This window comes from Pipistrellus kuhlii, unplaced genomic scaffold, assembly GCF_014108245.1.
Source record: "Pipistrellus kuhlii isolate mPipKuh1 unplaced genomic scaffold, mPipKuh1.p scaffold_m20_p_5, whole genome shotgun sequence".
In the NCBI taxonomy this organism is placed as follows: Eukaryota; Metazoa; Chordata; class Mammalia; order Chiroptera; family Vespertilionidae; genus Pipistrellus; species Pipistrellus kuhlii.
This window is the reverse complement of record NW_023425551.1, coordinates 56,218,099-56,245,372: the sequence shown is the minus strand read 5'-3', so window position 1 is coordinate 56,245,372 and position 27,274 is coordinate 56,218,099. Positions and strand designations below refer to the sequence as shown.

General features: G+C 37.5%; 1 protein-coding gene across 41 annotated transcripts in view; it reads left to right on the top strand.

The window, feature by feature from the left end:
* Positions 1–2,264: 2,264 nt before the first annotated feature.
* The window catches only part of FAM135A (family with sequence similarity 135 member A), an 88,391-nt gene continuing 63,381 nt past the window's right edge, over positions 2,265–27,274 (top strand). For 8 of the 41 annotated variants that reach the window (XM_036413272.2, XM_036413268.2, XM_036413259.2 and 5 more), the window contains exons 1-2: positions 2,267–2,558; positions 19,105–19,184. In XM_036413272.2, the coding sequence (XP_036269165.1) occupies positions 2,464–2,558; positions 19,105–19,184 (175 nt within the window). In that variant the 5' untranslated portion in view covers positions 2,267–2,463. Of the gene's footprint in view, positions 2,559–11,885; positions 11,976–13,643; positions 13,765–19,104; positions 19,185–27,274 lie in introns of those variants that run through there. The other 33 variants (XM_036413266.2, XM_036413261.2, XM_036413279.2 and 30 more) reach the window with 17 other exon arrangements.

Genomic DNA, 27,274 nt, shown 5'->3' with positions numbered 1-27,274 from the left:
CCTCACCAAACACCCGGCCTCCAAATTTCCCTCTCACAAGCAACCAACATTGTCAGTTAAAATAAAAAAGAAATAATCTTTAAGAGTTTGCTATTACATTACAAGGAAGAAAAACTTGGTAATTGAGTTTTATATGGCGGTTCCTCTAGATAGGCATGGCTATTAAGTCATAAAGTAACATTACAACATTGTTATGGAGTAATACAGTACATTTGTCCTCATGGTTTGTAGCTGTTACTAACCCATGGGGAAGTCCTCAATGAAACCTTGTTTAGCTCCATCTCATATTTGTTAAGATTATATAATTTTTAAAAATCTTACCCTTGAGTATTGGGGGCACTCACCTAGTGCCTGCAAGTGATTAAATCAATACTTTGCACAGAGACAATTCACTGATATCTGATGACTTGTCTTACCCATACTGGATTGTAAACTCTTACAATTGGAACTGAATCTTAATCCTCATTGGACCTTATACTTGGTGCACACTAGTATTCAAAAATATTACTTAAATTTATCCTTAATTTTTAAAATCCTTAAAATGCTCACCATGACCTGACCTTTGCCTACTTCTCTAGCCTCACTTCCTCGAATTATGGCATCAGATTGTTCTTCGTTTTAGTGGTGTGAAGATGTTTCTCAACGTATGGTTTCTTACCTTCAAGTGATCCTTTCTTCTTTTATCTCTCACCTCTCCCACCTCCCCCTCACACATCCGACTTCAATAACTCTCTGGAGTCATTTTCTCCTGCAATATTTCCTGACTTATAACCTCTCCCAACCTCAACTGAATTAATGCTTCTGACAACCAGCCATTAGTTCTCTCACATCATAAAGTAACTATGCAAATACTCCAACCAAATTGTTTTGGTGGTATCCTCTATGATTAGTACACTGAATGGCACATAGATGATTTTAATATGTGATTTGAATAAAAAGAACAAGTAACAGGGAAGTCATCTTGGCACAGAGTGCATTTCAGGAAAGGCATAGATGTAGAAATGCAAATAAGTGAATATTTGGTATACTTTCCTGAGACAGAACTTAAAAAAATAGAAGAGGATTTCAATTTTGAGGATACAATTCAGATCACAAAACAAATAACAAAGGCCCTTATGAGAAAGGATAGTCGAATGAGATTTGGCTATTAATAAGAACGACCAAGATTAAGAACCAGGAAAGCACGACATTGGCTGTTATCTTTGGTACAACAGGACATTTCCTATTGTTGAAAATACATACCAAGATGAAGAAAAATCAGTGGTTAAATGATATTCCAAACCTGCCTCCCAAATGGCCTAGACTACGGGGCGTGAAGATATTCCCAAACAGGCACACAAAGCTTTTCCTTCAAATTCATTTTTATTATGATACAACGTACATACCATGTGCCAATTCAACACTTTATAAAAAGTACAGTTCATTGCCATGAAGTACAGTCATAATGTTGTACAGCCATCACCCTCATCCACTTCTAACACACAGGCTGCAGCCGCACCTTCCTTCTTCCCATTCACTTTGTTTTAGTAACTTACTGGGCGTTATGTACCACAAAGCTTTCCGTGGGGCTCCACTCATGACCCCCGGATGCGTGAGCTTAGTCACTGAAGGATGACCCTTCACAGGCTACCCGTCATCTGCTTGCGGTCGTGGGCATTATGAGGCAAAGGTTCACTTCATCGCCTCCCCCGCGCCCGCCCTCGGGAGCATCAGTCACTGACAAGGACCCGCAGCAGCACCCACATCTCCCCAAAGAAATGCAACAACCAAGTCCCTAAAAGACAGCTGTCGAGAGCCCGCGTGGGCCTCCCGCGGCTTCCTTTCCCCAGAGGGCGTGGGGCAGGGACCGGCAGTTTATCCGGCACCACAGGGGGCATGTGAAGAGGGAAGAATCAAGGTCAACGTGAGAAACGCCCCCTTTCTGCCCTCCTACGGTTCCTTCTTCTGCAGCATCCGCCGCCTCCTCGCCTGTGCTCTTCTAAGTTCCCTTCAGCCCGCAGCCCCGCCGGACCCTTGGGCCTCGCGCTTTTTATTGACGCAACTCTCCCAATTCTCGCGGGATCTCGGGAGCGGGAGCCGTACCGGGGCGGACAAGCCTCTCGAAATCTCCGTTGGCTGGCCTGGGAGCCAAAGCCGTGGCCGAGAGGGGCTTCCACGGAGGAGGAGGAGGAGAGAGGAGGAGGGGCGGGGCGCCCGGCTGGGAGGGGGCGGGGCCTAGGCTCGGAAAGGGGAGGGGATAGGTGGGCGGGGCCGGCGAGGGAAGGCGGGGGGCGGGGCCGAGCGGCCCGGGGACCTGTTGATCGCAGGTAGCGCCGACTGGTCCGGGCTCCCTCGGGACGGGGGCGAGTGCGCATGCTCCGGGGCCTCGTCGGGCCAGTAGCCGAGCGGCGGTGACGAACCGGCGGCGGCGGCGACGGTGGTTGCGGGGGCTGCGATGGCGATGTGAGGGGGGCCCGAGGCGGGATGGTGCTTCCCCGGGAAGAAGGGCCGTATTCTTCCAATAGGACTACGAGCTCCTCCGTCCGACAGGCGGTGGGGGTGGCCGAGCCAGGCGAGAGGTAAGCCCCGCTCACTCTCTTCTCCGTGTCCCGACACCGCCGCCCCCTCCCCTCCCCTCCCCCCGCCGCCCCTCTTTCCCACGGGCCGGGCAGGAAACGGCCTCCTCCTCGCTGTCCCCCCTCGTCCGCCCCGGCTCCTGGCTCGGCGGCTCCCGCTCGGAGCCGGGTCCCGGGCCCGCTGAAGGTCGGTGGGGACGGCGGTGCCGAGTGCGCTCGGGGGGCGCCGAGGGGGTTCGCGGCGCGCCGCTCGCCGGAATCCCCCCCATTCCCCCCCTGCCGCCTCGGATCCGGATCGGAGGCGTCCCTTGGCCGACTTTGCCTGAAGCTCCCTCCCTTCGGCGGTCCCTTTCCCGGACGGAGCTTGCTTGCCCTTCGCCCTCTGCTCCATCCTTGCTCCTCCGTCCCTTGTCTTTACGCCTCCTTTCGGGGTGCAGCCCCTTCACCCCCGCCTCCCACGTGCCTTTTCGCCTCGGTGGTCGGTCCCCGGGTCGGAGGGAGGCAGGGCATCCTGGTATTCCCCCTCGATTTCTCCCCTCTCGCTCTGCATCCCCGGTCTGGCCCTCGATCGATGTTTATTTCTCTCCCGGACCAGGTTTCTCACTCCGGGATTTAAGATTTCATTTACACATCTCTGATTTCTTCCTTGGCCGCCTTTTATCCTCCTATACTGTATGCGTCCTCTCGGTGCTTCATCCTCCTGGTCTTTTGTTAGTTTCCGATTGTGCGTCTTGCTGCTTCAGCATCGCTTGAGCTGATTCTGTCTCCCCTCCTTCCCTCCCCTCGAAGGCCCTCACTCCCCCGGCCCTTCCCTCCCTTGGTACCCAGCCCGGTCGGCCGCGGTCCAGCTGTGGCCCCTGCCCCTCCGCCTGTCTTTTCCCACTCTGATCCCATTCTGGTCTCTAGTCTTGATTCCCCTCCCCTTTTCCCAACACACAAACCTAGAATTTTTTTTCTTCCTATTTGTTCTCTTAACTTCAGTCCATTGAACTTTGTATTCACTCAACAGTTCTGGTCCCTTCTGCTTTCTCCCTAAGCTACTAAGGTGACTGTCCACTCAATTTTTTTTTAGTTCAGCTTTCAGTTTGATAACATCTCTTCGTCGTCTTTCTTCACCGAATGGAACTGTCACCAAAAGAGTGGCAGTGGCAATAACCTGTTACACTTACTGGTTGAAGTTTTCGTTTTTTAAGAATTAGGTGTACCTGACAGAGTAGGAGAAACAACTTGAGTATAGATTGGATGAAATTATAAAGGGTTAAGATTCGTTAAAAGGCTGAGCTATAAACTAATAAGGTTAAAATTTGGAAGTGTTATTGTCCTCCAGGAAATACAGTCGTCCAAGAACAAATCTTCAATGAGATTTAACAAAGTGTTATTTTATAAAATTGGGTGTTTATTTTCATACATTTGCTATTTCAGTCCATTGCATCATTTTCCTGATGGTCTCTATCTCCTTTAGTAATTGCCTACAATGTCTACTAAATAATAGAATTAGTGTGCTTTACTGAAGGAGAAATATGTGAGAACACAAATATTAAATTTTTTAATTGAGCAAAAGAACTTTCTAAACAGTTTTGGAAAAATTTTCCCCATTTCCCTGTGATCAAGATTTGGCTTACATAAAACTTGTCTGTATATAAATCATGATATAGTATATCTTATTTTGAAGGCATCTCCTGAAGCAGTTGCTTTTAGTTAAGTTTGCCTTTATCCCAGAGTTTAAGATTAACTTAATTATGTATTTCTTTCTGGAATCTCATCGGTGTCCACAAACAGTAAATTCTTCCCTATGCTGTCTATGTCAGGTAGGAATTAAAATTTTCAGTTTCTGTTGTACAAAGGGAAACACCAAGACAAAAAATGTATTGAAAATAGTTTCTTATTCAAAGTGATAGTAAAGGTAAAGGTAGAGAGAGAAACAGGTTAGGCTCTGACGCCATTAAACCACACTTCTTTTGGAAGAACCTCAGTTATTGTGTATGTGGTACAGTGATGCACTCCTCAGCTTTTAAGTTTGTTTGTTTTTTTAATGATTTTTTTCCAGTGCAAGTAGATAACTGTTGCTTCGGAAGAAAGCTTTCTGCTTTTTCAAAAGCAAGTCTTTTATTTTTAGATAGCTATACATTAAAAAAGTAAATGCTTACAAATTCTTGTTGGTATTTTTTAATGAGTTGATTCTGTGCTCTTAGAAATTAAGGATTAATGGTTGATAGCAGGTACAGGACTAGAAGTCAGAAGATCTAAATTCTTATGATGACTCATGACATTTGGTTATAGAAGCCACTTAACCTCTATGACTTGGTGTCTCTATCTATAATTTGGGAGTCGGGGGGGGGGGTGGAGGGGAGTAACCATCCAGTAATCTTTTAGTAGCAGACTAAGCCTTAATTATTTATAAACATGCTTAGGGCCACCATAGACAAAAATTGCTACTTAAGTATTAATTTTATCTCTTTTAGACTGTGTAGTAGTGTGTAAATGAAATCTTAAATCCCAAATCACTGGGATTTAGTTTTGTTTTAATTTTAGATTTCTGTGAAAAGTCGTAGAAAGCTGCGAACTATGGACTAGCTTAGATTAATGTTCATATACAGTGGTGCCTCACACAACGAACTTAATTCGTTCCAGGAGCAAGTTTGTTATGCGAAAAGTTCGTTATGTGAAACGCGTTTTCCCATAACAATACATGTTAAAAAAAATAATTCGTTCTGTAGCATAAAATATGCTAAGATGACATAAAAAAAGATAAATTTTTGTTATTATTTTTATTTAGATACATCTAAAAACATAATTTTTAAAAAAAAATTATATAAAAAAAATATTGAGTTTAACTTAAAAGGACGACTGCCGTGATACGTGCGTGATTTAATTCGTAATGAAGAACGATTGCCGCGATACGTGCTTAAGTTAAGCGCAGTGACTAACGACTGCCTGCAGTGCCTGCGCGGAAGGATGCAATACATCGGCAGCGATCGTGGAAGCTCGGGCGACTTTGTTGTGTGAAACGAAGTTCGTTGTATGAATCATGAAATGAAGTTCGTTGTGTGCAGCGTTCGCTGTGCGAGGCGTTCTTTATGCGAGGCACCACTGTACAGCAAAACAAACGCTACAGCATTTAGTTGTATGAACAACTATGGCCTTGGTTCGCCAGGATTTGGCACTGAAAATGTAAGAGTTATACCTTTGGTTACCTACAATGTTTCTCTCTCTTATCTTAAATTTTAGCTTTGTTTACTGTAGGTAATAGACCCTTGAGAATGGGGATTGTTTCAGTGTTTCCCAAACTTCTCTCAGGATGAGAATCACCTGGTGGAGTTGTTAAACTACCGATTCCTGAATCCCAACTAAGAAGTGCTAAACTAGAATTTTTGGTAACATATAGGTAAAATTGTATACTTAACTAGTGCTCTGTCTTAGAGCACTAGTTAAGTATACAATTAGTGCTTTGTCTTAGAGCCCTAGTTAAGTATACAATTAGTGCTCAGTCTTAGAGCACTAGTTAAGTATACAATTAGTGCTTTGTCTTAGAGCCCTAGTTAAGTATACAATTAGTGCTCAGTCTTAGAGCACTAGTTAAGTATACAATTTTACCTATATGTTACCAAAAATTCTAGTTTAGCATTTCTTAGTAGGGATTCAGGAATCGGTAGTTTAACAACTCCACCAGGTGATTCTCATCATGAGAGAAGTTTGGGAAACATTGGAGAGGATAGAAAGGGCAAGGATTTCCTTTGCTTTAACTCTACGTATTGAGGGAAAAATGCTTCACAGTAAGCTTTGTGATGTTTACATGTGCATTAAAGAAATGGGTGAAAGATGGGAGCATATAGATCTGGAGTGATGGTTTCTTTCTTTTTTTTTTTTTATTGATTTTTTTACAGAGAGGAAGGGAGAGAGATAGTGAGCTAGAAATGTCAATGAGAGAGAAACATGGACCAGCTGCCTCTTGCACACCCTTTACTGAGGATGTGCCCGCAACCAATATACATGCCCATGACCGGAATAGAACCTGGGACCTTTCAGTCCGCAGGCTGACGCTCTATCCACTGAGCCAAACCGGTTTCAGCTGGAGTGATGGTTTCTTTTCCCCCCTAAGTTGTTTGTCAGGAAGAAGGTTTGTTTAGAGATGAATAAGAATAAGAAGCAGAGTGGTGGTAAAGAAGAAAGCATTCTTAATGGACCTAATGGTTTTTTCAGAAAAGTTATGAAGTGCACAAGTTGTTAATCAGGTCTAGATTTTTCAGAAGGAATAGAGTGAAACAACTCCACAAAGGTTTTAAATTTTATTTTTAAAGATTACTGCTTTTTTTTTTTTTAACAGGTACATACGTGGTTACCAATGATGTGATAAATTTAATAAAAATTAGTCTTTTTTTAATGGGAATGTAAAGGTGTCAGGTATATACCATTAAGAGATGTCTCCTACTTGAATAACCCTTAGGTGATTTTTGTTTTGATGAAATATTTTTTATGAACTGTCTTTCAACTGGAGAGCATTCTGAGAAAATATTTCCTTTTACGGGATTCGGTCTCTTCGACCATCTATAATATACAAAGTATTTCTCAATTATGTCATTGTGTAGAGTTCTGATATTGATAGTATTATTTCTGTTAATTTTTATTAATTTTTCTTTTGCTGTAGTTCTTAATATATTCTTAACTAGAAGCATTCCCTTGTTGAAATATCCTTGAAGTTGCCTTAAAGGATGCAGCTGCTTCATTCATGACTGGTTTTTTAGAGCAGTGTTATCTCTGACACCTGCTCTTTGATGTCTCCAAGTTGCCAGTAAGTTATTGGCTTCAATTGGAAATATGTACTGCTAATTGTAAATGTCTAAGCAGTAAAGAAAGGGCTTATTGTTAATCACAATTTAAGACCTTGGAAGCCTATGCCATTACTATTATCTTTTGGAATTGAAAAATCCAGATTTTAAAACCACTCTCATTCTTACTCAGATCTACTTTAAGACTGAAAATTAGTTACTTTCCTCAGGTAATAAGATTAAACTGTAGGCTGTCACCAGTCCTCTTCTCTAATCTTACAACTATAATATTTTATGTTAGTATAATAATTATATAATGTAATGCTTGCCAAGGGCCCCAGTTTGGTAAAGAAGTTCTGAAATAGTCCTTCAGGCAGGGGGAACTAGAGAAATGTCAATAAGGAATGAAATAGAAATACTGTTCGAATTAGAAAGTTGGAATATTCACTGTCTTGTTTTTTGTTGTTTTGTTTCCAAGATCTTAATTGGAGGCCAGTTCTTCTCCCTTTGAAGTCCTATGGCCTATACATGAAAATATTTTCAAACCATGCAATTGAAACTTATACTAATGGCCTGTTTAGTTGAGTTGCATTATTTTGAATAGACATTTTCTTGAATGAAATCATATTTAAAAATTGAGATAAAATAAAATGTCACCAATTTATTGAGCTCCAAGTGCCATGCTTAGTGCTTCATTTAAATTTTGTATATTTAATCTTTTTAAGCCTTAACCGTTTGACCTAGCAATTATAAATATTTCTTTTTGAAAAAATTTAGGCTTGGAGTCAGAATTAGAATCTAGGTCTGTCTGATACCAAAGTTACATGTAGACTAAAGAAAGCATAGGCAGTTAAGAAAACATTGTTTCTTAGAATATTTTTCAGAAAGAGGATTGTAATTTGTTCTCATTCTGAGCTTTTTTCTTACTTGAGACTACTAAAAGCTCCATTAATTTTTGCCGAGTGACCAAAGATGTGTGTGGCCTTGCATTGTCATGATGGAATACAACACCTTTTCGATTTGTCAATTCGGGCCGCTTTTCTTCAACTGCATTGTTTAATTTCGTTAGTTGTTCAATGTAGACATCAGAATTGATCGTTCGGTTGGGTGGTAAGAGTTCAAAGTAGACAATTCCTTTGTAATCCCACCAAACTGATAACAAAACCTTCTTTTGATGAATATCAGCTTTTGATGTTGTTTGAGTTGGTTCACCTGGCCTGCTCCACGATCTTTTCCGCTTGATATTGTTGTAAACAACCCATTTTTCATCGCCAGTTATCAGTCGTTTTAAAAATGGATCATTTTCATTATGTTTCTTTAGCAAATCGCAGCTGCTAATGCGTTGCGTTAACTGTGATTCTTTCAGTTCGTGAGGAACCCATGTATCGAGTTTTTGAACATAGCCAAGTTGTTTTAAGTGATTTTCAATGCATGTATGTGAGATAACTAATAACACTAAATATTTTAAGGAATGCTGGGCAGATTCCCTAACTAGGAAGTAGATGACGACTGTAGTTCTTTCCGAATTTCTCTTTATGTTAAAAAGAGTAACTAGTTTTTGGTACTTTGGGCTATCCTGTTTTTTTGTGTGTGTTTTTAAGGCATATAATAACATGATATATTCAAAGGCACTCTGTCTTATGTTACTGGCAGGTTTGTTTTATGGTATAGATGTATCTCTGAAAAATATATATGAACTGCTTTTGATAACTTAAATCCTGTTTTCCATATAATGTGAGAGGTGGCTTTCATTAAGTGCCCCATAATAACCAATCAAAGTTTTTTCTGTTTCTTAACTTTCATACTCATGTACTAAGTCAACCATGGAAAGGCTCTCAAAAGTTCCTAACTTTTTTTTTACATTATGTTTAAAGATAAGTTTATATGGATTTTCTATTATATTAACACACTTATACAAAATGAATAGTTTTCTGTTTTGAGAGTTGCCTCCCACATGCCCCCAACCTCCACCAGGGTAAAGGATCTAACCCACAATCTAGGTATGTGCCCTGATCAAGAAGACCTTTAGGTGTGCTGGATGATGCTCCAACCAACTAAGCTACACAGGCCAGGGCAAGAACAATGCCTTTAAAACTTCAGATATGGTGTTTATGGGATGTGAGAAATTAGAATGTTTCATGGTTCGGGAATAATGTTAATTAAATAGAAAATTGACTGTAGTGATTTATCAAGGACAAATGTTTTTTCATTGTTGCATTCTGATTTCAGTTTTTGTTTTATTATTGGTATATTTATCTTATGGCTTGATGATCATTGAATCTGTTTGCTATACCAATTCAGGTGTAGGCTTTAGAAATATGCAAATTTAAATGCAAACTGTGGAGTTTTATACATTTGAGATTTTTGTCGTTTTTTATTATTTCCTAAATGTGACTTTGGATAAATTATGTAACCATTCTGATCCTTAGTTTGCTCACCTGTAAAATAGAGTAATAACAGCTTTTTTGCATTTTTATGATAATTAAATAAAATAACATAGTTAAAGTTAACTGATGTAAGAGTAGGTGTTCCAAAAAGTTTTGAATGTCTGTTCTGTTTGTTTTCTATTTTATATTGTTATTTGGTCTGTATTTGGTATCAAAAGGGAGAGGTTTTTAAAAAGTTTGTCTATCAGGCTATTCTCTTTGTCTTTCCTTTGAAGATCTACCTTCTCTCCACAAAAGAGAAGAATTTTATCTTCTTAAATATTTCTATAATTTCTGCAGTATAGCATATGACTGGCCCTCAGGAGTTCATTTTGATGTCCAAGGAGTGGGAGCAAAAGTTTCTAGACCAGTGACTGTCCATGTCCCCTCTATTGTAATGATTCTGATAAACTCACCTTCACTGTAAATCACTTTTTAAATGAAATATCACTGATGAAAGTGTGTATGCATGTGAATAATTGTGAAGGCAAAAGAAGGCTGAAGGCATCTGAATGGTGATGATTTTCAGATTCAGACTAGTAACAGATGGCTTGGCCATTTTAAAGCAGGATATAATCCAGTGACTTAGCATATTTAACCTTTACAAGCGGGAACTATGCAGTGTTAGGGCCTTAGCCAATCAAAATGCAACTGCATCAAAAAATAGGACAGATATTTAGACTGAACCAACTATGAAGATTTAAACAATTTAGGTGGCCAGAATTACACCAGATAACAGGTTTAAATGTAAGATTAATTTATATGTCATTGGCTGATTGTTCTCAATATATAACTGTATGTAACTTATGCTTTTTGATGTGACTATTAAGGTTCAAAATAGCAGTTAAGGAAGGTGGTAGTCTACATCTTTACGATGGAGAGAAGAAAATATCTGCCAAAGAGTACACATTGTCTTTATTCTAACAATGGGGGCCCTAATTCATGACTTCATACACCTTAAAAGGAACTGTGGGACACAAGGCTGCGGTGGGCACAGAGGCAAGTCTCGGCCCATCCTCCACACCTCCACCTGGCCCCTCCCTCCAAAACCCCAGTCCGCTGTCTGCCTGCGGCCCTGCTCCCATGCACTGATGGCCCCGGCTCTTCTCATACCCGCTGACGGTGTGGAATGATTGGGACTGGTGCCAGCAACAGATAAGAGCAGGGCTGGCACTGTCAGTAGATGTAAGCAGCTGCTGCTGCTGCCCTGATTGCCCCTCAGGAGCAAGGGGAGGTGGAAGAGCCTCCAGGGGCGATTGGGGCCTGCAGTTGCAGCTTGAAACTGCTGATTGCACTGAGAGATCTGGACCAGCGCTGCACTGGCAGCAGGAGTGAGTGCAGGGCTGGACCATGGCTCACGGGAGCAAAGAATTTTCAGTAACCACCAGAGGCTCACCCTGATGATAGCAACTGGAACCCCACCTTGGTCTGGTGTCTCCATTTACCTGCTCCACCATCCTCCTACAGCTGATGCCCACCATGTTCTGTGCATGCCCCTGGTGGTCAGTGCATATCATAGCGACCAGTTTGGTTGTTCCACTGTTTGGTTTATTTACATATTAGGGTTTTATATGTATAGGTTTTTAGTACCTAAAATAATTATACCAATGGCAAAAGATTTCATTTTTAATTTAAGCAATATTTGGAGTTTGGGAAAAACTACAGCAAATCTAGGCAACATTTTTGTCAAAATATTTTAGGTAATTTAGCACATGTGTTATTGTGTGTTTGTGCATGCACATATTTTATTCAGAAATGATTTTGAAATCATTTCTCTACCCATGGAGTTATTTAAAAACTGGGTTCTACATCTTAAAAATTAATAGACTTATAATGTTTTGGATACTCATGAAGATTTTTTCTGAACCACTAAGCAGAAGAAAGTATCAATAGTATTCTGTTTATTATTGTGCTTTAAAATATGTACAAGTGGATCTTTAACAAAGATATAATAGTTAATGAAACTGTGAATGAAAACAGCATCTTTAAAACTTATTCCTAAACCTTACAGAGGATATATTGCAATAGATCTCTTAGATATATTGAGAATATTAAATAACTAACAAAGCATAGGTTTCCTTAAAGAGGACTTTTATATTTACTGTTTTATTTGAGATGTTATTTTTCCTTTTTCATAGGAGAAACAATATATTTTTAACAAGAATCAGTAACTGGAAATACAAGATTTCTTATTTAATAATGTTAAAATGAAGCTTTGACCAGTAGAGGTAAGAACATGGCATTTCTTTTGCATTTAATTAATAAAAATCAGATTGTATGTCAAATTTCCATGAAGAACTATTTCAAGAGCTGTGAAGGGTCTAAGATTCTATCCCACTTGCAAGCTAACAAGTTAGCCTGCCACCAGTGCTGTGGATGTAGTCAAAAGACATGAGACTCGGATCAAGGAGGACAGTTTATACTAGTAACAGTAGCTAGAGTACCAGGCTACACCTATATATGAGTAGGTTGTGTTATAGTAGAGGAACCCTGAGCTAAGGGTACCTGAATATTTTTTTTGGACAATAGTCTTGCCTAACTTATGCCTCAGGGTGACACTTTATCTCTTTTACTTGGGATAGTAAACATATTTGCCCTGTGTTCTAGAATGAAATACTATCTCTGATTTCCTTAGTTTTTGCTAAACACATCCTTGAAAAATAGCCTGGAACAATAGGTAGTCATTGTCTCTACCTGCAAGACATACAAAAACACAAGACTCTAGAAATTGTCTTTCAATACTTCCTTCTCTGAATTGTTTTATAAAGCATGTATTATCATAAAGATGATTATAGCTATGCTTTTTTTAAATAGTGGAAAGATGGAAACCAGTGATATATCCAATAATAGGAGATTGTTTCAATTATAACATTCATAGTGTAATAGTTAACACTTAAAAATAATGTTGCAAAACTACATTTATTGACATAGATGTTCATCAAAAAAATTAAGTGAGCCCTGGCCAATGTGGCTCAGTTGATTGGAGCATTGTCCTGTATACAAAAAGGTCACAGGTTTGATTTCCTCCTGGTCAGGGCACATACTCAGGTTTGGGGTTCAATCCCCAGGTGAGGTGCATACGGGAGGCAACTGATCAATGTTTCTCACTCACAGGATGCTTCTTTCTTTTTCTCTCTCTCCCCACTCCCTTCCTCTGTCTAAAATCAGTAAAAACATATCCTCAGGTGAGAATTAACAACAAAAAATTAAATGAAATAAACTGATTATAAAATACACATGTGGTTTGATACCCTTTATAGAAATTGTACAAATGCACATACATATGAAGAATATATACGAAAGTATATATTTTAGTGAATAGAATTGTGTTTTTTGCTTATCTATATTTTAACATTTTTGAAGATGAATGCTTTCAGGTTTTTGTAATGAGGAAGAAAATTTTTTTGAAATTTAAAAGATGAAATATCATTTAAGAACTTCACCTAACAGAGAAAAACCTTCATGAGTATAAATGGGGATAAAAGAATGTTAACTTTGGAGTTGCCTTTATGTGCAATGTAGAACTAGAAGAAGATTATTATTTTTCCTTAATGAGTTACTATTTTACTTATGATAAAGTCAAGAGTTTCTTTTAGTAATTTGGTGTATTATTTATTATCATATGCCACGAAGGGAAACAAATCTTAGAAAAAGCATTCTAACAGGACATACCTTAAATTATATTATAGAATGCTAGTCTACTAAATATATTATTAGTAAGTATACTTTGTAAGTATAGATTCTGGTGCTATTTTGTTGGGTTAGTCTAAGTTAGATACACTAATTTGCTTCACTTTTCTCGTCTGCCTATATATGATACTCAAATATGTTTAAATGGTAGTGTTTTTGTTGGCATTTTGTTGTTGAGCTTCTCATTATTTTTTCCCCTTCTTTAGCCACGGTGGTGTTACCAGATTTGTCTTATGAATATAAATTAAAAATGACTGAAATTCAAGCAATGGTAGAATTCTCCGTGGAGCTAAACAAGTTCTACAATGTGGATTTATTTCAGAGAGGGTATGTATTTTAATGTGAAAACTATATATTTTGTATAAGATAATATGTACAATTTTCTTTTATATTTAATTACACACTTTTGTTCCAGTATATATAAGGAAAACAATGAGGTATATTCAAGTAATTATTTTCTCAGAGAAATTTATTTTTAAATACATGTTTGAGAATTATCTACATGGATATAATGATAATACTGGATATATTTAACATGTTTATATATTTATACCAATAATTGAGAGAACTTTAATGAAAATGTATAAGATCTCATTTCGCCTTTTTAAAAAGCTTATAGTATACAGGGAAAATAAAATATATATCTGAAACACTAAAGAAGGACACAAAATGATGACTGTTCAGTAAGTGTATGTAGGAAGTGCTCTAGGAAAAATATATTTCTAGTTATATATTAGGAAAGTCATTATGGAATGATAGGATCAAAGTATGAATAAGACTTGGATAAGCAAAGGGTAAATTATCTTATAATATCAGTCTCTCTTAATATTTATTATTAGTGTAAAAAAAAAAAGTATGAGATCCACACATCTAAGAGAGAGCAGCATGAATCAAGTCTTGGAACTGGGAATTAATACGTTATTTCAAAAAATACTTAGGAGATTGGATATTCTCTAGAAGAAAAGATAGTAAAAAAAAAAAAAAAAAAAGTAGAGGTTATGTTTGTGAAAGCCTTTTAATATCTGGGGAAGAGTTGAGACTAGAGACTAGGATAGCTATTGATGGTTTCTAAGTAAGAATGAAATTATTACTATTATTACAATAAGGTCTTACTAACTTGATGAAGACTATGATATATTAGATTGATGGTTGGCTGTGTATAAGAAATAGAAGCAGGCAGAAAAGTTTAGAGATGCTTGAACTTACTCAAGATATATACCCAAAGGTCTGTACTGAGAATGGTAGTAGTGCAGCTGTGACTTAACAGGAATAGAATGAGAGAAATCTTTTGTTGTTTTTTATTTGTTTGTTTTTGCTTGGCATTGCCATTTTGTTGAAAATATAAAACAATTGTGCTCTGCTCTGCTCCACATGATCTGTCATCCCTCAGTAGGACAGCCGAGGCTGCTTCTCGTGGTAGAGGCAGGTTAGCAAGAAAGAGCAGAGGATTCCAAGGCCCCTGGAATAGGCCTACTTGTTACTTCCACTGCATTCTATTGGCTAAGCAAGTTACAAGACCAGACAAGGTGTCTAGGCTAGTGGTTCTTTGGCCAATAAAATTTAAAACTTTATGGATATCTATATATTTTTTCTTTTTCTTCTCCTTTTTTCTTGGGTATCGATATTTTTATATAACTCATTCCATGAAACCTATACCCAAAATTGTATTTTAAGGCATGACTATTCTCTAGATGTAGTCACTACTCCTGGAGGATCAGAATTCTGTGGGATCATGCCCTTAAATTCCCCAAAAACCCTCTTGTCAAACAAAACGTGTACTTAGACACTGCCTTAATTCCTTTAGAGAGCTTAAGAAAGGGATTTATAGCCATACCCGTGATTTGATCTTTGTCTATGGCTGCATTTTATTTTGAAAAATCTTTAGGGAAACAGTTTTATATTTTAACCCAGCAAGTCCTGGTCTCTTAGATTCTGCTTGTAAGATGACCACTTGTTTCTTTAGCTTATCTCCTTCTTGCAAAATCTTATACTTAGGTAAGAGCAGCCAGTGACATTTAGCCTTCTGCCTGGAATTTAGCTTGCTAAGTACAAAAATTTCTTAGGTACATTGTCTAAATTCTTCTAAGTTATTGCTGACATTATATTTACATAAGTTTTCACTACATAACACGTGTTACCATTTTATAAGTCTCCTATAGTTTCCTTATTTTTCTTGCCTCTATAACCTGTTACTTTGGTCTCCAAGTCAGTGCCACATATTTTAAGTTTTTGTTATGCACCAATTTCTGTACTAATTCTATATTGCCACAGTAATGCAGCTAATAACAAATACAAAGTCTCGGTGCATCACAACAATAAACATTTATTTTTGCTTTAAATCTATAAATCAGTTGAGTGGGTCAGCTGATCTGGGCTGGCTTGACTAATCTTTTCTGGGTTGGCTGGGTACTAGTTGATGCTGGGTACTACTTACTGCCTCACTTGGATGGACTCAGTTATGTTTATGACCCCTCATATTCCAGCTTATTCTCATGGAAAAACCAGGTTTCTAAAGGGAAAGAAATTATATAAGAAGGCGTTGTAAGACCTAGGCTTTAGCATACTGTCATCTCTGCAACATTGTATTTCCCACAACAAGTCATAAAGCCGGCCCAGATTCAAGGGGTTGGGGACTACACTCACTTTTTAATGGAAGTCACATTGCAAGAGATTTAGAAACAGGGATGGGCAAAAAAATTGGAAACACTTTTAAAATCAATCTATCACACCTTAATTTCTAGAGGCATTTTGGGGAATAAATAGTAGGAGTTAATGAGTGATTCCATTTAGAGGATGATGCTGAGATAAAACACTTAATAATACCCTGTTTCCCCGAAAATAAGACAGTGTCTTATATTAATTTTTGCTCCCAAAGATGCACTAGGTCTTATTTTCAGGGGATGTCTTATTTTTCCATGAAGAAGCATACGGTACACTTTTATTGTTAAATGAAAATAAAGGAAATTTATTACCTGTATATGGTACGGTAGTACGGTAGTTGTCAACACAAACCAGACAAACTGAATCCTACAGTATCAAGAATTTACTCATTTATTCAATGACAATCATGTCATTATCTTCTAGAACATCATCATAACAATCCAATTCCTGAATTTCCTGGTGAATTTCTTGTGACTCCATTTCAGAATCAGTGGACCAAATCTCTCATGTTTAGCCTAGGAGGGCCTTATTTTCAGGGGGATGCCTTATATTTCACTCAGAAGGAAACCTGTAAGTAGGTCTTATTTTCGGAGGATGTGTTATTTTCGGGGAAACACGATATATATGAAGAGGTATGGATTTGCATGATGTCTAGGATTACTTTGAAATAGCTCAACAAAGGGAAAAAGTACTGTTTAATCAAACATGGCAAACATTTTTTAATTGATGGAAATAGGTAGTGGGCATATCAGTTCATTGCTTGACTTTTTACAGATTTAGAATTTGTAATATGAGATTTAAAAGATAACGCTGAAGTTTTAAATCACATTGACTTAGACAATATTAGTAATACTGAAGAAGATGAAGGGTGTAGGACTCAAGATTAGTTCATTTATGTTGAGTTTGAAATGAAATATGTTAAGAAAAATTCAACAGTTGGCTTTATTGAGTGATTTATGAATCAGGCAGTATCCCATTTAGCAAGTAGAGAGGAACCCCAGAAGGAAGACGCTTTTAGACAGAAACTAGTTATGACAAGAAAGCTCTTAGAAAATAGAGTTATTTCAAGTAAGGTTATCTTATAGGAAAGAAGGGATCTTATCAGGCAGATTGTCTGAACTTCCTTTGGTGGATGGAGAGGGCTTGTTTGACAGATTATCTCATTGAGGTAGTGGCCAGAAAATTCCAGACTAACCAATTAAGATAACATTCCTAGAAAAGGTTGAAACTACATTTGGGTGAGGTATTAAGTCTAGGTTCTTTGAGATGGGTTTTAGCATAAATAACTATTTGGGCCCGCGGTTTTCTCTTTAACATATCCTAGTGGAGGTAGTTTATAAATAATTGGAGGTTTGGAACTGGGTATAAGGATTAAGTGAGTTATCATTCCCTTTTATTGTCAACCAGCATAAATATAGCGTGTATAATTACAGCTTCTATTAATTTGCTATTCTTCAATCTGATTCCCTATCAATTGAGGACTTTTGAAGAATATTGTTTCTGATCTTTTAAAAATCTAATGATGAGAGGCTTACTGTTTTTAGATATAAGGCTTGACTTATTTGTGAGAGTATTTTCAAGGATATAATTTATTCTTTTTTTCTATTTTGATTTATCTTTTTTTTTTTAATCTTTTACATCTTTTCCTTTTTTTTAAATATATTTTATTGATTTTTTTACAGAGAGGAAGGGAGAGTGATAGAGAGCTAGAAACATCGATGAGAGAGAATCATCAATTAGCTGCTTCTTGCACACCCCCTACTGGGGATGTGCCTGCAACCAAGGTACATGCCCTTGATCAGAATCGAACCCAGGACCTTTCAGTCCACAAGCTGATGCTCTATCCACTGAGCCAAACCGGTTTCGGCTACATCTTTTCTTTATGCTACTTAGGGTCCTTACTAATTCTGTCATTTAAGCTAGTTAATTTCAAATTTGTGTTTAGCTGTTTTGTTACTGTCAGCTCTGGTAGATAAACATACATAAATTACCTAAATTTACATTAGGAAATAAAATTTTCTTTGCTAGTTTATTTTCAAATGATTACTTAGGATACTGAGATGAAAAACTTAAACTCTCAAGTAATTCCTATGCAATATTTTATTGTGATATTTAAAAAATAACATCGCCGAAACCAGTTTGGCTCAGTGGATAGAGCGTCAGCCTGTGGACTGAGGGGTCCTGGGTTCGATTCTGGTCAGGGGCATGTGCCCTGGTTGCGGGCGCATCCCCAGTAGGGGGTGTGCGGGAGGCAGCTGATCGATGATTCTCTCTCATCGATGTTTCTGGCTCTCTGTCCCTCTCCCTTCCTCTCTGTAAAAAGTCAATAGAATATATTTAAAAAAAAATAATAACATCAGTAAATATCTTACTGAATAACATTGGAATTATAGCCCAATAAGGAGTGAATGGAAATGAATGTGAGGAAACATTTCTTGTGCATGTTTCATTATGGTTCTTTTCCTGCTCATCTAAATATCTTAGTGTTTAATTTGCCACCATTGTTGTCACGTGATAATTGATTAAGCAGTAATTAAACTTTAGGCAGATAGAGAACATGTTACATCTAAGATTTGTTTTGAGTGGGTAGGTTTTTATAGTATGAAATCAGTTTTTAACGTAACTCATTTTTCAAAATTGTACATAGAATAATTTATCCTTATTGTCTTTAAAAAAATAAAATTAAGCAATGAAATTCTTAACTTATTAATTCCTATAAGTGCCTTATTAATTCCTCTGGTTGTGATGGCATTCTCTCATTTAAGTAAGAAATACCATTTATATTTCTTACATTTTTCCCATTTATCTTTAAATATACTGATTTCCCTTTGGGTTTTATCCCACACTAATATTTAATCTGTGGATCTCATATTTTGTTTTCTATCATTGGTAAATATTATGGGAGAATGATATTAGCAGATCAAATTTATTTCTTTAGTATGTATAGCTATATAGAAATTGGGGCATTGCATATTTTAAATGGTTTATTTGTCTCTTTTGCTTTAGTTTTTACCAGATCCGTGCATCTATGAAAATTCCACCAAGAGTTCCCCACAGAGTAGAAGCTAGTTTGTTTCATGCAACAGGTAAGCCAAGAAATATTTTAAACAAGGAATATTTTCAACTTAAAAAAAAGAAACCTTGTAGCCTGGAGCAGAGCCAAGCCTTCTGCTCACTCTTTGGCTGCAGCCATTTCTGTTTGGATTTGTTTACCTTCTATAATTGAAACTTTGCAGCCTGGAGTGGAGGCTTAGGCCTGCTAGGGCAGGTGGAAACCTTAGCTTCTTCTATTGCCATAGAAACCCAAGCCTCCCTGCTGTTCTCTATGGCCACAGCCATCTTGTTTGGGGTTAATTTGCATACTTACTCTGATTGGCTGATGAGTGTTGCTTGTGGAGAGGAGTGATGGTTAATTTGCATATTACTCTTTTATTATGTAGGATTAAGTAGATGTGTAGGCTTGCTGAATTACATGACAGTTCTACTTTATGTTGTTTTTATAATCTATCCCTATCTTTCTCACCTATCCCTAAAAAACAGGTTGTAACATTTTTAAAACCAGTTTCATAGAAAATATCTACATAGGAACAGTTTCTAAAAACAGTATGATTTGGTTTCAGTTCAGTAATTTTTCACTAACAAATATTTTTTTCTACCTTTTACAATCCTCTCCTTTTTTTCCTTAAGACTACTAAGTCTCAGCAAAATACTTATCTTCTATAATAATAAAAGCATTGCTCTAGCCTGTTTGGCTCAGTGGATAGAGCGTTGGCCTGCAGACTGAGGGGTCCCAGGTCAACTCCGGTCAAGGGTATGTACCTTGGTTGCGGGCACATCCCCAGAGGGGAGTATGCAGGAGGCAGCTGATTGATGTTTCTAATCTCTATTCCTCTCCCTTCCACTCTGTAAAAAATCAATAAAATATATTTAGGAAAAAAACAATAAAAGCATAACATGATAATTAGGCCAGATAGGCAAACGAACTTCCAGATGAAGCCAAAGCCGGGGCTGCAAGGGCTGAGCCCCTTGGACACCAGTTTTTTTCATTGGGCCTGTAGGTAGGTTATAAACATCCTTCTGCCTCCTAAAGTTGCTACACATTTATAGAATTTATGATTCTATTAATGCTTTAAGATTTTGATGCCACTTAGATAAGAGAGAATAGGAAAAAGCAAAACTAAAAAATAAGGGGGCATATGATAAATCTTTAGCAATCTGTTTTCTGATCCTTTAAATGTCCAATTAACCAGGATCATACACAGGTTTCACTCTTTACTATAGGTGTGTGAAAAGACCAATCTCCAGCATTTTATTTATGTTGACTTCTACATTTTGACTCATCTAAATAAACATTGTAGTGTTACAAGAGTACATACACTTTCTTGTTCAAATAGATCTAAAGTGAATCTATGTAGGAAAACAGTGACACTAAAATTCTAACTTCAGGTTATATTAGGCTGAGACTTTTCATAGAAAGTTTCTTTGAAGTTAGAAGCAATCCTGGAAAGTTTGGAATGGATAGGAAAGTGCATTAAGTGCTACTCCAGGAAACATACAGACTGAAATATTTTAAGCCACTGGCAGTTAGTATAGAAAACATAATTCTTTTTCTTTGGTCTTTTGGAATATGTTTTATTCCTCTCGACTAAAGTTTGGATGCCAAGAAGCAGGAAATATATTCCCTATAGAACAGGTACCTGTTTAACGCCATTGTAGACCTCTCCATATAAAAGCTGGGAGATAGCCGAAACCGGTTTGGCTCAGTGGATAGAGCGTCGGCCTGCAGACTAAAAGGTTCCCAGGTTCAATTGCAGTCAAGGGCATGTACCTTGGTTGTGGGCACAACCCCAGAGGGGATGTGCAGGAGGCAGCTAGTCGATGTTTCTCTCTCATCGATGTTTCTAGCTCTCTGTCCCTCTCTCTACCTCTCTGTAAAAAATCAATAAAATAAAAAATAAAAAAATAAAATCTGGGAGATAAAACATATTTCCACCATTTTTTTTGTCAAGTTATTCAGTTTAATTCAACTAGCTCCCTAAAAATAAATGTCAAAAAAGAGTTTACTTAGGAAATTTTTTGAGAATAGCTAACCTCCTGCTTTCCACAATGCCTGTTAAGAAGGTTGGATAACAAAGAAGTAGTAGCCTACCTTCCTCCCCCCCCCCCATTAATAAGTAGATACCTAGTAAGAGTTCATTCAGTTAGGCATAATAAATGGGGGAGGGGGGGAGAACTGAATATGGAGAATAGACTATTTTTTTTTTCAACATTGCCCTTTTTGACTAATTCTCTATTGAAGTTCTCGTTTTATCCACAGGGTCTGTCAAGAGTGAGTGCTCAAAAAGTTTATTTCCTGTAGTTTAGTAATGAGCCTCTTGGATGGATATTCAGCTTGTCAGGACAGGGCAGTTTAGTTGAGGAGGCATTCCTTTCTCAGCTCTGGGCTCTGTAAATTGTACTACTTTCTTAATTAGAAAGCGCAGGAGATATCAGAGCAAATGGTGGATCTTTACAGGGATGCAGTTAGGAGTTTGTTAACTGCCTTTTGGAAGTCATTGTAAGAGTAAGTGGTGTTGATGGGTTCAATACAGGTTGTTTTCTTAACTGTTTTAGGAATTCAAGGATGGGAGTGGCTTTACTCTAGGTTCAGCTTAACTGTTTGGTGGCAAATTGCAGTCCTCCATTTAGAGTGGTGTGATCTTTGGAAAGCCGGCTGATACTTGAGAGCAGCTTTTGAAAAGGTGGGACTCCACAAGCCAGAGGTGGCCATTCAGGAATTGGTTTCAGTTTAGATACACAAAGAAAGCAATGGGAGTGTCTTAGCCATCTCTCTAGCAGTACTGTATTTTTCCATGTACTGTATAAGACACTTTTTTTTTCTTCTAAAATTAGACTGAAAATCGAGGGGTGTCTTACATACAGAAGTCAGCCAAGAGTAAAGTATTATAGGAGGGATCTCAATACCAGATTTCAAGCTGTATTTCAAAGCCACTGTTCTCAAAACAGCCTGGTACTGGCACAAGAACAGACATATAGATCAATGGAATAGAATAGAGAATCCAGATATCAACCCAAATCACTATGCTCAATTAATATTTGATAAAGGAGGCACAAATATACAATGGAGTCAAGACAGTCTCTTCAATAAATGGTGTTGGGAAAATTGGACAGATACATGCAAAAGAATGAAACTAGATCACCAACTTATAGTATACACAAAAATAAACTCAAAATGGATACAGCACTTAAACATAAGACGGGAAACCATAAAAATACTAGAGGCATCCACAGGCAGCAAAATCTCAGACATATGCCAAAAGAACTTCTTCACTGATACTGCCCCTAGGGCAATGGAAGCTAAAGAGAAAATAAACAAATGGGACTACATCAAAATAAAAAGCTTTTTTACAGCAAAAGAAACCATCAACAAAACAACAAGAAAGCCCACTGTATGGGAGAACATATTTGCAAATGTTATCACTGATAAAGGTTTAATCTCCAACATCTACAGGCAGCTTATACAACTTAATAAAAGGAAGATAAATGAGCCAATTAAAAAATGGGCAATGGACATAAATAGAATATTTTCAAAAGAAGACAGAAGGAAGGGCAAGAGGCACATGAAAACATGCTCAAAGTCATTAATTATCCAAGAGATGCAAATCAAAACAACAATGCAGTACCATCTCACACCTGTCAGAATGGCCAACATCAACAAATCAACAAACGACAAGTGTTGGCGAGGTTGCGGAGAAAAAGGAACCCTCGTGCACTGCTGGAGGGAATGCAGACTGGTACAACCACTGTGGAGAACAGTATGGAGCTTCCTCAAAAAACTGAAAATGGAACTCCCATTTGACCCAGTAATCCCACTCCTAGAATTATATCCGAAGAAGCTAGAAAGAAAGAATTCTTATCATTTGCAGCAACCTGGATGGAATTGAAGAACATCATGCTGAGTGAAATAAGCCAGTCAATGAAAGAGAAACACCACATGACCTCACTCATTTGTGGATAATAAAGAACATTATAAACTGATGAACCAAAAGATAGATATAGATATATCGATAGATATAGATATAGATATAGATATAGATATAGATATAGATATAGATATACATACAGTAATGCAACAAGCAGGCTGTCAAATTACAGCAGGGAGGGTAGGGAGATCTGGGGGAGATAATAGGTCAATCGAAGGATTTGTATACATGCATATAAGTACAACCAATGGACACAAAACTCTGGGGAGGGAGGGCAAGTATGGGAGGGGGGCAATGGTAAGATATGTACACAGATAATTAATAAAAAATAAATAAAATATTCAAATAAAATAAATTATTACAGCTTGGATTTTCTTTATTCTTTTTATACATACCTCAATTTTCTTTTTTGAAGTATAATTGACATATAATATTATTAGTTTCAGGTATATGACATTGATTTAGTATTTATGTACATTATGCAATGACCACCAAGGTAAAGTTTACTTACCTCTAATCACCATACAAAGTTATTACAATATTACTGACTATATTCCCTATGCTGTACATTACATTCCCATGATATATTTTATAATTGTAAGTTTATACCTCCTAATCTCCTGCATTTCTTTTGCCCATCCCCCCTACAGACACCAGTTTGTTCTCTGTATCTGAGTCTGTTCCTTTTTAGTTTTGTTTTAGATTCCACATATAAGCATACCCTGTTTTTCTTCTAACTTTGATTTATACTTTTATTTCAAGACCTTATCTTTCTAACACTGTTTTATCATAATTCTTACATCTTATGTATATTTATGGAAAATGTTCAAGAAGAACTGAAAAAATAATGATTTTGTCTGTGAGTCACAGTAGGACAGGTTAGATGTGCAGGAGAAATATTAGATGGTATTATATGGCTTATTTTAATATTTTTAAATCATTTCCAGTGTGAGATTATGCTGACAGTGAGAGGCTTGGGTCAGGAAGTAGCTGTCCTCTTTGGTAACATCAGTCATGAAAGACAAGTATTTGGCTGTTGAAATTGATTAGTAAGAATACATTCAGAGACTTCTGCAACAGATAAATCATTCTAGTTCTAGGCCCCAGCTTAAAATTTTAGAGGACTATGTACAATTTCATCAAAAATTTCAAATAATAAATATCCATTTCTAATAGTGATAGTGTTTTTTAAAAAGTGTATAATTTTATTTGCTTTTTAATATCCATATATCTTTTTTCTTTGAAAAAAAAATTTATGCAAATAATACAGGCAAATAATTAAAATATTAGTCCAGAAAGATTTGTAGTGAAAACCATAGCTCATTTTCTAGATGCATCTACTTTTTACTGTTTCTCTAGTCCTAATTGTTTACTCTATATAGACATTTTCAGTTGTTATAATAAATGACAATTTATCTCACACTATTCCCCCACCTACTTTTAAGAAGAGATACACCGTAATTCTCATATCTTTTTTTTTTTTAAATTTCTTGTGTGTTTTTTTAATTAAATTATTATCTGTGTACATATCTTACCATTGCTCCCCCCCTCCCATACATACCCTCCCTCCCCAGAGTTTTGTGTCCATTGGTTGTACTTATATGCATGTATAAAAGCCTTCGGTTGACTTATTATCTCCCCCATATCTCCCTACCCTCCCCGCTGTAATTTGACAGCCTGCTTGTTGCTTTACTGTCTCTATATCTATATCTATCTATATCTATCTATATCTATCTTTTGGTTCATCAGTTTATAATGTTCTTTATTATCCATAAATGAGTGAGGTCATGTGGTGTTTCTCTTTCATTGACTGGCTTATTTCACTCAGCATGATGTTCTTCAATTCCATCCGGGGTGCTGCAAATGATGAGAATACCTTCTTTTTTATGGCAGCATAGTATTCCATTGTGTAGATGTACCATAGTTTTTTTATCTAATCATCTGCTGACGGGCACCTAGGCTGTTTCCAAATCCTAGCTATTGTAGATTGTGCTGCTATGAACATAGGGGTACATATATCCTTTCTGATTGGTGTTTCTAGTTTCTTGGGATATAATCCTAGAAGTGGGATTACTGGGTCAAATGGGAGTTCCATTTTCAGTTTTTTGAGGAAACTCCATACTGTTCTCCACAGCGGTTGCACCAGTCTGCATTCCCACCAGCATATCTTACCATTACTATACCTTCAAATAATATACATAAGGCTTCATATTTTGTTTCATCAAATATGACAGGCTTCTTATTAAGTAAGGAAATATACAATCTTGTGTTTTTATTCAAATTTTCTCTTTTTCTCTACCTCCCAACCTGTTAGATATATTGTATTTTATATTATTAAGGTTGCTAATATTCATATTTTGTTTAGTAGTTAAATCTTATGTGCTTTTTCTATGGGTTGGTTCCAAATGTTAAAATAAGTAACAACATTTACATTTTTATAGTAACACAACAGGGAAAAGGGTTTATAAAATTGAAATGCTATTTAGCATACAGAAAGAGGATCATACGTTTCTGGAAAAACAAGACAATTCTAGTTACCATTTTGGTATTGATCTGGATCACCTGTGATATATAGATCTTTGGTATTTTAGAAGTTGTAGATTCAAAGATGAGGTTCTGTTGTAGTTAATAAAGTAGTGACTTGGAATCAGGACTCCAGCTTCCTTTTTATATTACCTTGGAAAATTCGCATAACATGTGTGAACTTCAGTTTCTCATCTGTGAAATGTGTTTCCTACACCTTACAAGGTTGTTGAAATAAGTTAAATAAGGTGTGAAATAACTAAAAGTTCTTAGCAAATTGTAAAGGGTTCTATACATGTAAAATATTATTTACTTCTTGGTGAAATGAGAAAGACTGAGAAGCACTCAAGTTTTGGCTCATCTACACTAATAAAAGAGAAACACGCAAATTGACTGTACCTTTGCTATGCCCACAAGCCACACCCACCAGCCAATCAGGAGCAAGTATGCAAATTATTCCAATCAAGATGGCAGAGGCCATGGAACTGGAGTGAGCAGGAGGCTTGGGTTGCCCCGGCAATGGAGGAAGCCAAACTTCCTGCCCGTCTTGGCTGGCTGGCCCTGACCTCCACTCAAAGCTACAAAGTTTCAATTATAGAAGATAAATAAATCCCAGATATCTGCTTCTAACCGACTCTGGCCTCTGCTCAAGGAGGTGCTGGAAAAAAAAAAAAAAAAGGAAAAGAATAAAAGGGGCCGGGAGCTTGGGTTGCTGGGGCGTGATCAGGACAGGGTAGTATAGCAGTTGTGGGTGATCAGGTTTTTGGAGGGCGGGGCCATTGGGGGTAAGCAGACTAGCAGGGGGGCCAGTTGGGTGTGAACAGGCCATCAGTGGTGGTCAGTTCAAGGTGATCAGGACAGTGGAGGGGGTAGTTCTGAGTGAGCAGACAGTAGGGGGGCCGTCGGGGGTGAGCAGGCCAGTGGAGAGGTAAAGGGGGGACAATCAGGCCAGCAGGGGGAGCAGTTTAAGGGTAGGTACAACTCTTCATTGTGTAGTAAATAAGCTGTGGAGATTTAATGCACAGTATAATGTATATAGACAACAATAGTTTACTACAGCCCTAACTGGTTTGGCTCAGTGGATAGAGCATTGGCCTATAGACTGGGGGGTCCCAGGTTCGATTCCAGTCAAGGGCTTGATGCCTGGGTTGCAAGCTCAATCCCCCCAGGGGGGGCGTGCACGAGGCAGCCAATCAATGATTCTCTCTCATCATTGATATTTCTATCTCTCTCTTTAACTCTCTCTCTCTTCCTCTCTGAAATGAATAAAAATATATTAAAAAATAGTTCACTATAATTATGTAATGTAAAAAATTACAAAGGCAATCATATTACAATATATGTGTGTCAAAGTAACATGTTGTACACCTTAAATTTATACATAGCTGGTGGCAAAACAAAATGTGAAACTAGCTATGTCCAAATTACTCATCCCTTGATAACTACCATTTTACTGTTTTTTTATGAGTTTGACTTTTTTAGATTCTACATAAGTGATATATACTATTTGTCTTTCTCTATTTGACTTATCTCACTTAGCATAATGTGTTCAGGGTCAATCTATGTTGTTAGATGGCAGGATATACTCCTTTCTCATGACTGTGTAATATTCCATTGTAAATACATATCACACCTTTTTATACATTCAGGTGTTTACGTATCCTGTCTGT